Genomic DNA, 13,556 nt, shown 5'->3' on the forward strand with positions numbered 1-13,556 from the left:
TTTACTCCTGAAACATCATCATCATATCATACATATTTAGATTGTGTAAGATCAAACCAATAGCAGCGAGGTATTCGTTTGATCTTAATATCAAATTTTGATATTGTTTAGATGTTCCAGGAACATTTTTCAGATCTTTTATCTCTTATATCAATCAAACCAATATCACGTTTTGATCGTCAGTATTTCACCTCTACCCGGGTTGGGACCTCTTGCAAAATCGATATGATAACAGCAAACACATGAAGACGCACTGTTTAGGCTTCCTAGTTTAGCGTTCAAGCGCTGTTTAAGCTTCTTAGTATAGTGAAGGAGTCTCCATCAGATCTGCACACAGTCGTAGAGGGCTCCGAGAAAATAGTAGAGCCCGTGGACAATATCGTCCAGTCCGGTGACAACAAGTACCCCTTGTTGGTCCATATTCTCTCTGGGCGATTGGATCCTGTGACGCACAGAGGATGAAAGGAAATCCCTTCAACAAAGCAAGAAAGGTACGGTGAAAAAATTGACAGAGTACCTCCAGCGTCGCATTCAAATGCCCGGAAATCGCGGCTTTCAAGAACGCAATTTAGCTGCTACTGCCGAAGTAAAAGGCATCGTTCGTCAATTCCAGCTTCAAGACTGCTCAAACACTCACAGGAAGTTGTACTGTCTGCAGTGAAAACCGCAGTTCTAGTGCGGTGTGTTTCAAAGGATGCCGCTAACGGAAAGGGAAGCAGTACTGAGAAGTCACTCCCTCTGCAGAAATTGTTTCAAGTCGGAACATCACGCGAAGAATTGTCTGTCCAAATTCTCTTGTCGGCATTGCAAGAGTCGTCATCGTTCGCTGGTATGCTTCGGATTCATTCATTTATTTAGTATGACATCCAATTCAAGATTAAACTGAATCAACAATATTTCTCCATAATACACGGTCATTCGAGTAGTCGGGTTACCGTTATCATACAGCGTGCGCGAGTTACTCTACCTTCAAATTCACTTTTCGTGTTGAAATATCGTCTTAAAGTTGATTTAACGGCATTCATACGATAGGTGTTGCTTCACTGGTTAACGTTCGAACGTAGTTTACGTGAAAAATCGCGTATTTCGTATGTTAAATACGATATAAACTTTTATAGCATCACGCGGTGGCCAAACAACAATAGCCGTGTTGTGCATCGCCCAGCTATCCCGAGTGGTGTAGTGATCCAAAATACGTTCAACTTTCGGCGCAGTGTTTATTTCGTGGAAAGAAAGACATACAATAAATTAGTGTATAGTGCAGTGAAACCTCTTTCTCATGGCCGCTAGCTCGTCAGGGCCCCCTGGCGGCCCTAGATATGAGCCACCTGGTAATAGTAGACAACCACATTGGATGCGAAGTGCAGATGATATGGGAACCATGGTGCTCTTATTGCGGCGCAGAACAAGTCAAGATACAGCGGGAAACAAGGTCGAGCAGAACGTAACCATGCCTCTCTCCAATCCATTTATCGTGGGCACGTCGATCGAACTAGCAGTCGGAACTAAAGTTGAAGCAACTCGTGAAGGACGTGGTTCACGGTACCTCTTACGTACCTCATCCAAAACAGTGTACAACAAACTACTGATGCTTACCGAGCTTACCGATGGAACACAAGTCGAGATCATTTCCCATCCTACACTGAACTCAGTGCAAGGTACGGTATACGATCCTGACACTAAGGACATGGACGAAAAGGACATCTTAGGCTACCTCGCTCCGCAAGGTGTACATTCAGTACGCAGAATCAAGAAACGTGTAAACAACACAGTTAAAAACACACCTCTTCTGGTTCTATCATTCTACGGGACGCAATTACCAACAACCGTATATTTTGGTCTCTGTCGAATCCCAGTTAAGGTTTACTATCCCTACCCAATGATCTGTTTCAACTGCGGGGACTATGGCCACTCCAGAAAAACATGCCAAAATTGTGGAGTCTGTCTACAATGCTCACAAACGCATGAACTTGCTGAAGGAGACAAATGCCAAAATACTCCGCATTGTTTGCATTGCAAAAATGAACACGCAATTACCTCACGAGACTGCCCCAAATACAAATCCGAGGAGAAGATTATTCGTATCAAAGTTGACCAGGGAATCTCCTTCCCAGAAGCCAGACGGATCTACACCGAAGAAACGAAAAAAGAGACATTCGCTAATGTTCTCCAGGATCGTCTGAACCGTGAACTAGCCATCAAAGATCAGATAATCGCCGAGCTACAAAAACAGGTGGCCGCACTAGCAAAAGAACTGTCGGAACTGAAGGACGTCCTTAAGTCGAAATCCAACGACCAAGCACCAGTAGCTACAAATGCTAAAGCCTCGAACTCACGGAAGCCACTATCCCAAACGTCAACATCAACGAACTCTTCCATCACAGCTATGCCCGCTCCAGCTCCACAAAATAAGAGCATCAGGATGTCACGTAAAGACAAATTGGACATTTCCCCTCCAACACCAACATCAAGCCGCAATGACATCAGAACATACGATCTCCGGAATCGCAGCAGAAGTGGAAAACGTCACATGGATATGTCTCCGTCAACCGGCAGATCGCAAGGTAAACGATTCTCCGCCCTCCCGTCTAGTAGTGACCCCATTGATATCGACGAATAATGGATAGTGAAAGTAGAAATACTCCCACAACTACCGACCTCGCAACGTACCTGGAACTGAAGATGGACGAACGACTACTATCAACATATCGCAAACTACATTTGGAACAGGAATTTGGAATACGATTGGAACCTACGCTAGAGAACCGAAGTAGGCGATTTGAAGGAGGGGAATGTGTAGTACCCCCTTCACTTCCGAAGCAGGAAGCGAGTCTGTTTAGGGAGGTGGTCCGGGACGTCTTACTTCAACCCGTTGATCACCAAGCTTACAGCTCGGTCGCCCTTGACTGGACATCTATACTATTCAACTCTGATAAAGCTAACTCTGATTCGAACTATACCGATTCGCCAAGCGCGAGGCTCTCCATGTCGACCCTGACCAGAGATGTTCCGGAAGCTTCCGACGAGCCTCTGGCGGCAGTCGACATGGACCTCTGCCACCCTCAGGCAAGTATCTTTTCACACTTAATCAACCATAATGCGAACCACCCTACTCCCGTGCCACGCCTTTCAGGGAATCCTCAATCTTTCGACGAATTTTGGTCTTTGGATTCAAGGCCATCCAGCTGTGGTATCCAAAGCAACAGTGTTTCAGGCCATATTGTCGACAACGCCTCGATCAACTCTTTCGAATAATGGACCAAGCGCATCACTCTCAACACTACTCGAGAACCCACAACTCTGACCCTGCCATACACCTGGAACAGATAACGAACGAACCAAAATTATCTGCAGACATTCACCCGACTAACAGCAAAATTCAATCAGAGCATATTCAGAAGAAACGACCTATCTTGAAGATAGCAGGGAGACATGAGGCAAGGAAATGCAGAGAAACCGTTTCACCGCTTATAGAAGAAGCAATACTACTGGAAGCGGCATTCCATAACGACGGCAACCAATCCGTTGACTGTCAACCCTTCCACCCGTCTACCATCTACGACAATCTATCTCTACCGGATTTTGCAGTATCAAACGCTGCAGCCTACGATCGTCTTCGCAACATAAGCATACAACCAACGACTAGTTGGGACCCCGTTCCATCAATCGATTCGCCAAGAGCAAGGCCTTCCATGTCGACCCTGACCAGAGATGTTCCGGATACGTCCGACGAGCCTCTGGCGGCAGTCGACATGGACCCTTACCATTCTCGGGCAAGTACTCCTCCAAATCCGTTAACTAGTAGCTCGGCAAACCTTACTTCCGAGGCACATATTCCAGGCATTCAACGTGCACTAAACAGACGAGAAGGAACACCCGGCAGTACCACTTCAACCAACGATAGCATCGGTAGCAAAACCGCTCGGAAGAGCTGTCTGCTTCTACAGTGGAATATCCGCGGCCTTCGATGTAACCAAGCAGAACTGTCTCTCATCGCGGATCGCGAACAGCCTCTTGCTATTGGTCTACAAGAAATGATGACGAGAAACATCCCCAACAAGCTCGAACAGCAATATGACTGGCTTCTTGCTGATCGACATTACAGCCAGGGAGCCGGCGCCGCCAGTCTTGCAGTTCTCAAAGGAATCCCTCACAATTAATTTCAAATAGACTCATCCATTCCTATTTGCGCTGCCAGGATAAACGCTCCATATAACATGACGATCGCTTCTATTTATGTTCCACCGAACGCAGAGGACGCCGATGTAATCAACACGTTGGACCATTTCATCGTCAACCACCCACCACCATTTGTTATAGGAGGGGACTTCAACGCTTCACACGAAGCATGGGGAAGTGAAAAATCGTCAAAACGCGGATGGTTACTACTTGAATGGTTTGTAGATCATCAACTGATTGTACTCAATACCGGGGAACCAACATTCATCAGTTCAGCACACGGAAGCACCTCAGCCATAGATCTCACCGTGGTATCACAAAGCTTAGCAAGTAAGCTGTTTTGGTCCATCAACGATGACACATGCGGCAGTGATCACTTCCCCATCAAAGTACATCTGCCGAATAATTGTCCGCAACTCAGATGCCGAAGACGATGGCTGTATAAGGACGCAGATTGGCCCGCGTTCGAGCAGAAAGTATTAAGCGCTCTCCCAACCGAAGGAAGTGTCCCAACGATCGATCAACTTGAAGAGATAATTCAAGATGCCGCAAACTCCTCTATACCCAAAACTTCGGGAAACCCCAGAGGAAAATCCCACATATGGTGGACTGAAGAAGTAAAACTCAAAGTTAAATTACGCCGAAAAGCGCTGAGAAAACTTAAGAGACTACCAGCTGATAACCCACAGAAAGAAAGTGCGAGGAAAGCCTTCCAGGAAGCACGATCCTTAGCCAGAAAAACGATTATAAAAGCTCGACAAGACTCTTGGAATAGTTTCTGCGAATCCTTCAACCCTAATACCCCTGTTGATGTTTTGTGGAACAATTTTCACCGACTGAATGGACAAAGAAAAACTGCACTGCGAGGCCTCACAATCGATGGAAAACACGTGAAAGATCCCACTATTATAGTAGAACACTTCGCCGACTATTTTCACGAAATATCTTCTTCAGCACAACACACCTGCGATCGGGAAACATCACACACAGTAAGCGATGAAACTTCGTATTTGAATGAAGATTTCTCAATTCAGGAGCTCCTCCGTGCGATTGATGGCGCGAAAGGACATTCTACTGGAAGCGACAATGTAGGATACCCTATGATTCGACATCTACCATTGGCAGGTAAACTAGCGATGCTCCGAAGCTATAATTCTGTTTGGTCGGCAGGAAAATTCCCTGAGAATTGGAAACAAGGATTAGTGGTGCCTATCCCAAAGCCAGGAGGGAATCAGCAAAGCGCAGAGGGGTATCGTCCTATTACACTACTCAGCTGTATTGGAAAAATATATGAGCGTATGATCAACCATCGTTTAATGACTTTTCTCGAAGAAAACGAAGTTTTAAACGAGCATCAGCATGCTTTCAGATCTGGTCGAGGAACCTCATCGTATTTCTCCGAGCTCAGGGAAATTATGAGTGAGGCTGAACGGTCAGACTCTCATATCGAATTTGCCATCCTCGACATAAAAAAAGCTTATGACCAAACCTGGCGCCCACACATTTTGAAACAGATTGAGGACCTCGCAATAGGACACCGTATGCGAGAGTGCATTAAAAATTTTCTCAGCGATAGACGTTTCCGTGTAAGCTATGGGGGAGCCACGTCAGATGAGCGAATTCAAGAAAGCGGGGTACCACAGGGCTCAGTGTTAGCAGTTACCATGTTCTTATTGGCCATCAATCCAGTATTTGAAGTAGTTCCGAAAAATGTGCGCATACTGGTGTACGCTGACGATATCGTATTGATCGCTTCTTCGAAACATCTGCCCAGAGTACGTAACGCCCTAAAGACGGCCGTCGAAGCCGTTGACGCATGGGCAAAAAGTGTCAACTTCTCACTGTCAGCCCCCAAGTCATGCATTCTGCACGTCTGTAAGAAACGCAGACACAGGTGGCGTAATGTACGATCGAATATCGAAATTGACAACGAGCGCATCCCGGAAGTAAACATCGCCAGAATCCTTGGAGTTTGGATCAATCGACGTGGAGACTTCTCTACTCACGGTGCAAAAACTGTAGACGCTCTGCAAAAACGTATTCAGTACCTGAAAGCCATTGCACCCAGAGCCAATCGAAGAACTCTTTGGCGAATTGCCGATGCCATTTGTATGTCAAAAATCGTCTACGGGATCGAGCTATTCGGCCTCGGACTATGCAAGGCATTCCAAACTACCTTCAACAAAATCGTAAGAATCACCTCCGGAGCTATCCAGTCATCTCCTGTCACCAGCCTTGTAGTTGAAGCAGGAGAACTACCATTCAACCTTCGTATGTCCGAAACACTAATCCGAAGATTTTGCAGAATAGAGGAAAAATCAAGCTACGATCACCTATCCCTTCGCGAAGCTGCAAATTCTGCGTTCCAAAACCAAACTGGTCAGGAGATACCTAGCATTGCCAAGCTACGCCGTAAAGCCAGTCGGCCATGGTATGACCAGTCCATTAAAATCGATCAATCTATACAAAAACAATTCAAGAAAGGTCATAGCTCCAACCGTGCCGTAGCGCTTGTTCGTAATCTGCTGTACACTAAATACAGCACGCATGACAAAATTTACACTGATGGATCGAAACGTGATAATCAAGTTGGTATAGGTGTTGTCAGAGGCAGCACTATTATCGAACAAAGCCTACCATTTCAATGCAGTGTGTTTTCGGCTGAAGCCACCGCGCTGCACTCCGCTGTCAATTTGGTAACTAATATTCCGGCCGTCATCCTTTCCGACTCGGCAAGTTGCATTGCTGCACTCGAGAAAGGGAGATCCAAACATCCATTTCTTCAAGCCGTCGAACAGAGTATCCTACAGAAAGACGTAACATTTTGCTGGATCCCAGGACATTCGGGCATCCAAGGAAATGAAACGGCTGATCGTGCCGCTGACCGTGGACGAACATATCGACCAACGCACCAGTCGATTCCAGCATCCGATGTGATCAATTGGGTTCATCAAGTTTTCCAAGAGACATTACAAGCTACTTGGAATTCTCACCGCTCAACGTTTCTGAAGCATTGTAAACCGTCAATCGAGAAATGGGTAGACAGGGAAGATCGTCGTGAACAGCGTGTCCTAACACGATGCCGTATTGGTCACACTAGATTAACAAAAGAACATTTGTATAACCGAAATGTCTCTAAGAACTGTGATACTTGTCAGACAGAGCTAACCGTGGAACACATTTTGATAAATTGTATTAAATATGATAATTTGCGCGACGAATTAGAAATTAGCAGTAACATTCAAGTAGCTTTAGGAAACAACAAAAGTGAAGAAACAAAAGTTTTGAAATTCCTTAAAAAATGTAATTTATATGATAAGCTATAGCAAAGTAATTAGGGTATTTTTTAGAGGCGAATGAACCCGTTGGTTTAAAACCTCTTTAATAAACAAAAAAAAAAAAAAAAATAATACACGGTTCGTGGCTGCCGTTTTCCATCCTTGGTCACGCCCGATGCTCGCCAAGTTACGCTCCACCTGGTCCGCCTATCGTGCTCTCTGCACTCCACGCCTCCCTGTGCGAACCGGATCTGTCACGAACATCAAATTTGCAGGGTTGTTATCCGGCATTCTTGTAACCTGCCCTGCCCATCGTATCCTTCCGGCTTTGGCCACCTTCTGGATAATGGGTTCGCCGCAAAGGGCAGCGAGCTCGTGGTTCATCCTTCTTCGAAAACACCGCCGAAGATCGTCCTTAGCACGTGTCGCTCGAAAACTCCGAGTGCTTATTTAGACCACAGCTTTTTCTGGAGCCCGTAGTAGGCCCGATTTCCGTTGATGATGCGCTTTCGAATTTCACGACTCACGTTGTTGTCAAACATCAGTAAGGATCCGAGGTGGACGAATTCCTCACACACCTCGAAGGTATCACCGTCTATCGTAACATTACTACCCAGACGGATCCGGTCGTGTTCGGTTTCGCTTACCAGCATGAACTTTGTTTTTAAGGCATTCACCACCAGTCCGACCTTTGCGGCTTCACGTTCATGCGGGTGTACAGCTCTGCCATGTACATCCGCAAAGCACACAAATTTCCCGGCGGTTGAGCCCGGCTCGTCACATCACATCTTCCAGAGCGATGTTGAAGAGTAGGCATGAGAGTTCATCACCTTGTCGCCGTCCTTGGCGAGATTCGAATGAACTGGATATATTTTTTGACTGTATTAACGAGATTTTCAACCCTAGGCTAGTTCATCTCGAGACCTACGCTTTACTTCCCTTCCGAAGGAAGATCCCACGGGAGTGGGATTCAATCCCAGGTCCTCGGCGTGATAGTTTTGTGTTCTAACCACAACACCAGGGCCGCTCCACGATGAACTGGATAGTTCACCCGAAACCCTTACGCAGTTTTGCACACCGTCCATCGTTGCGTTGCTTCAATCAGTCTAGTCAGTTTCCCGGGAAAGCCATTTTCGTCCACGATTTTCCATAGCTCTGCGCGGTCGATACTGTCGTATGCCAATGAACAAGTGAAGCGTTGGGACCTGTCATTCACGGCATTTCTGGAGGATTTGTCGTACGGTGAAGATCTGGTCCGTTATCGACCGGCCGTCGATGAAGCCGGCTTGGTAACTTCCCACGAACTCCACGATGGAAGATGAACAGGAATAGCACACTTTGTAAGCGGCATTCAAAATGGTGATCGTTCGAAAGTTCTCACACATTAACTTGTCACCTTTCTTGTGAAAGGGACATATTATCCCTACCTTCCACTCCTCCGGTAGCTGTTCGGAGTCTCAGATATTGACTACTAACCGGTGCAGACAGGTAGCCAACTTTTCTGGGCCCATCTTGATGAGTTCTGCTGCGATACCGTCCTCAAAAACCGCTTTGTTGTTTTTAAGCTGGTAGATGGCATACTTAACTTCCCTCAGCGTGGGAGTTGCTACGTTCCCATCCTCTGCTGCATCAACATAGTCATTTCCTCCGCTGCATTGATCCTCCATGCCTATATTCTCTTCGCCATTCAGGTGCATTAAAGCCTGCACAGCGTCCTTCTCCTCCAGAACCGCTCTGCCCTTCTCGTCGAACCAATCGTTTCATCTACTCCGTACCCCGCACCCGATAGTGCTCTCGGCTGCGTTGTTGATGGCTGCTCCTCCAACAGTCCTCTTCGTCAACAGTCCAGTTGTTGATGGCTGTACTCCAACAGTCCTCTAGAGGGGCCACATCGAGCACAACCTTGCCCGGCAACGCTGTCTCGAGATTTTGCGCGACATCCGGTTGCTTCCCTCGCTCTAGATCAAAGACCGAATTAAGACGTCGCACTTGAGTTCAAACCGGGGACCACATCTAGTACTTCATTTGGTCCCCAGGTACCCAAGTATGACAGATCGAAGTTCACCTTTTTTCGACTCACCTTGAATGTGTAATTTACTCGATATTTTTTGTAGTAGGCTTGGTAGTAGGCTATGTTGATGTGTCAATGACATTGATGAAAAAAAGGAAAAGTTTTGACTTTTTGCGCACATTGCGCACATTTTCCTTGCATGCAATAAAAGAAAGTCAACCCTTTATGTATTTGCGGAATGGGATGGCTCATAAGCTTGCTTGTATATCCCAACTGATGTACATTTTCTGTTATGCCACCAATAATCCGTACGCTTTGTGTCTTTGAATTTCCCCAGGGCTATAATTTGTTCTCAACAAATCAAGTAAGATCTAATAATCATTGCTATCAAGCGTTTCCCATTGCTTTAGGAACGATCTTCAATAACGTGCTCCCTCGGTTTGGAAGAGGGTGGCAACCACTGCCGGAGTTTTGCCCTCTCACTGTCAAACGATGAGGTTGGTTACGAATAATCCCAAATGAAAGTTCTACTTTAGAATTTAAAACAAATGAGCATGAGCATAGATGACCGTACAATTCGTAGTTGCTACTCCGTGATTGACCAGAACAATCGAAATTGCACAAGGAACCAACAAACGGAGCTTGGAAGTAACTACCGCTCTCAATGTGCACAGTTCGAGAATTCCAGACTTTATTAGTCAATAAAGGCGCCGGCCACGTCCTTACGGTCATCGAGGAAGGAAAGGAATGTTAGTGTGACGTACGTTGCTACTAGAGACCGAGATCAGCTCATCTTCTCCACGACTGTCACGGGAAGGAGTTTTTTTTAGTGGGGAGGGGGAGAGTCACATGATTTGGATTCCCTTTGGTAAGTGATGTGATTCATGTAACCTTTACTCAAGTAAACATTTATTCATTTTGACTAAAATATTACAGATGTCGACACCGAAGATGACGAACCATTCAAATTTTTGTGTAAATGCAAAAACTGAAAGAAAGATATTTATTATCAACTGAATGTGCATTGGAAACTAGCGCCGACGCATGACGTGACGAACTTTTCAATATTTGTTAGATAAATACACAAAAACCAGAGCAGAATTTTATACATCCTTTTGGCTAGTTTCCACTTTGTACGTAGGGTGCCTGTACCAGTTATCGCACTACATAAGGACAACTACTTCTACAAAAATAAGAAGAAGACCGACGAATGTCGGCGATATGTCAAATGATAGATTTGTTTTCATACTTTACAGGAAAAATATAAAATCTGAGCCAAACCCATTTTTACTATTTATTACGGGGTGTGCCAATAATAGGAACCCTGTACCAGTTATGGACATACTTTTTAATTTCGGTTCCACTTCGCACTATTTACATGCATTCCTTATGGGATTTGCCATAACTGGTACACTATGGCGAAATAGAGTGCAAGGAAGCCGACATTTTAAGGAAAATGATTTATTTCTATCATAATTTGAGCAAAATGTGAAATTTGAATGAGTGCAATCATCTTTTATGAACGTGATCGATTGTTCACATATCTTTTCTTGATGATTTGCATCGTTAAAGGTTGAAAATCAACTATGGCGAATTTGAGGTGCTATAGCCATAACTGGTACACTGAGCCTACTGTGCAAAAAGATAGGACAAGTAATGGTCAAGTAATGATTCCGCTTCAAAATTACTTGTGCAGTTCGCAGATGGCAAGTAAGGAAAAATGTGTAACAGTCGTAACTCCTCCCGTGCGAATCAAATGGAGCTGTTACTTTTCCTTACGGAAAAATAGTCCGCGCTATTATTCCGTAAGGAAAAGTAACGTTTCTCCCCATACTGTATCAGTTGTGAAAACTACTTACGGAAAAAGGTGGGATTTTACTCGAGCGCTCTTCTTGGCTACAACAAACTAAGCTTTTAGCAGTAATTATTATGATAAAATGGAACGAGCTCACCAATAAACATCCTTCGAAGTGTCCAATGCGTATGTGCTGCAGCATCTTCCACTAACTGGCCACTTCTCCGAAATCACACTGAACCGCTACAACTATACAAGGCTACGACGATGTGCACATTCAAATTGACGACGACGACGACGCGGCCAGCCCGAATATAAAAAGCGGCCTCTTCACTTTGCCTCCAAAATCACACTAAACCGCCCCGTATGAAGATAAGCACAGTCAAATCGGCGACGACGACGACGCGGCCGGCCCGAATGAAAAGAAGCGGCTTTTTCACTTTGCCTCCAAAATCACACTCTGTACTTTAGAATTTAAAACAAATTATCATAAAACTCAATTCAATCTCAATGTATTTTTCAAAATTATGCTAAATAAATCTGGAATTTCACAAAGAAAATAATCTTGGCAGACAAGTGACGTGCTGGACCAGGCAAAAACTACAGGATCAGCAGCAGATAGTCTGGTATTATCCGTTGCCTAGCGGAGCGTTGAGCCACTAGACACCTGGAAACATCCGGCAGCACTCCGGCGGCGATTTCTGCGTCAGTAAAGAACCGGTGACGCAACTTTCTTCAAACCCCAGTACACACTTAATTTAATTTGCCGAGGCCGGCAAAATAAATCGCCGAGAATCCAACAGCTGAGAGCTCGGTAAAAATCTCGGTAAAAGTTCAAATTGCCGACTAGGCTGCAAACTTGACAAACATCAACTGTCAAACTTTAACGAGTGGTTCGGTAATACATTGCCGAAAATTTCGGCATGCATTATTACCGAAATTCAGTAAATGTTTATTTTCTTTCATGGTTATCAATAAGAAGTAAAATAAAACAAAAAAATATGATTATTATAGAATAACAATTTTATTCAGAGATAAACCAGCCCAAGGCTAAAGTCTCTATAATAAAGGGAATTCAATTAAAATTGAACAATTTCATTCATGCAACCCAGGATGCAAGCAAAAAAAATAGTAAAACAAAACTTCACACTTCCCCTGGGGTCACTTCCTCCTGCACCTCCTTAAGTACGCTCGCAACGGATCCGCCGGGTCAGTTGGATATCCTTCGACATGATTGTGCCGTGCTTGGTGTTGGTCGCACATAGATTGGTGTCCTCGAGCAATCTGAACAGGTACGTATTGCTGGCTTTCTGCAGGGCAGCAACGGTGGCACTTTGGAGGCACAGATCCATCTTGAAATCCTGCGCAATTTAACGAACCAAGTACTGGAACGCAAGCTGGAACGGCAACTGTGGATCAGCAACTCGGTGGACCTACCGTTTCCCTTGCCGTTCCCGGCCGGTAACAATGTGGCTTCTTCGCTCCGTCGGTCGAGAGAACACTTTTGCGGGCGGCCTTCGTAGTCAGATGCTTTTACAGGGAGCTTTTCCTCCTTCATGACGATTGAAGCAGCGTCCGTCCCGGCAGCAAACAAACACAAGCCAGAAAAAACACTCCTTCAGTGCTCCATTCTCGAACCAACGAGCTGAAAAGATAATAAGGAGGGATCTTTAGCATACACAGCATAAGCTTAGAGTGAATTTAATAATTAAATTATTGCTTTACTTACGGGATACAAATTCCATCGATGAAAGAAATTTGCTGTAAAAAATCCTTCTACCATTTTTTTTGGAGATGGCACCCAGACGACAACGTGCCCGTTTTCATTTTTGACAGATGCGCTTTACCGAAATTCAGCGACATGATTAGATTGCCGATTGCTGTGGCAAAAAAGTTTGCCGATAATCAGTAATGAACGTATATTACCGAATTTCGTTATTTTTGACTAGTTATTTTTGGTGAACTGTCAAATTTTAACGACATTTCAGTTAAAATAAGCTTTACCGATTGAGTTCGTTATTCGTTTTTACCGAGATGAAATTTGGAGATTAAGTGTGTAGCGAGTTAGTTTAGAGGGATTTTACTACTACCTATTCATGTATGAAAAATGTCAGCGACAAATTGGTTTAATCTCCTGGAATGACCACAAGACAGCTCTACCGGGTTCCTTAAATAAAACACGTTAGATCAAGGAAAGGAAGTGCACACACTAAACGCTTTCAGCAATATTTTGCTGAATTTTGCCGAGCTGAAGGGACCAGCAAAAATTTTTGCTGAACTTTCAGCAAAGTTT

The 13,556-nt window shown here is 44.7% G+C and overlaps 1 protein-coding gene and 1 long non-coding RNA gene across 2 annotated transcripts; one reads left to right on the forward strand and one right to left on the reverse strand.

Moving 5' to 3' along the window:
- The first annotated feature begins 1,450 nt into the window (after nucleotides 1-1,450).
- LOC109429518 (uncharacterized) lies at nucleotides 1,451-2,620 on the forward strand. The gene has a single exon (XM_019705487.3). It carries the CDS (start codon nucleotides 1,451-1,453, stop codon nucleotides 2,618-2,620), a length of 1,170 nt encoding a protein of 389 aa, XP_019561032.3.
- Nucleotides 2,621-12,263: 9,643 nt separating this feature from the next.
- Nucleotides 12,264-13,316, reverse strand: LOC134285663 (uncharacterized). The gene is made up of 2 exons (XR_009996529.1): nucleotides 12,993-13,316; nucleotides 12,264-12,908 (listed from the first exon to the last, which is right to left on the reverse strand). It is a non-coding gene; the product is annotated as an uncharacterized LOC134285663 (long non-coding RNA).
- Nucleotides 13,317-13,556: the final 240 nt, after the last annotated feature.

Source organism: Aedes albopictus, chromosome 1 (assembly GCF_035046485.1).
Source record: "Aedes albopictus strain Foshan chromosome 1, AalbF5, whole genome shotgun sequence".
NCBI classification, from domain to species: Eukaryota; Metazoa; Arthropoda; class Insecta; order Diptera; family Culicidae; genus Aedes; species Aedes albopictus.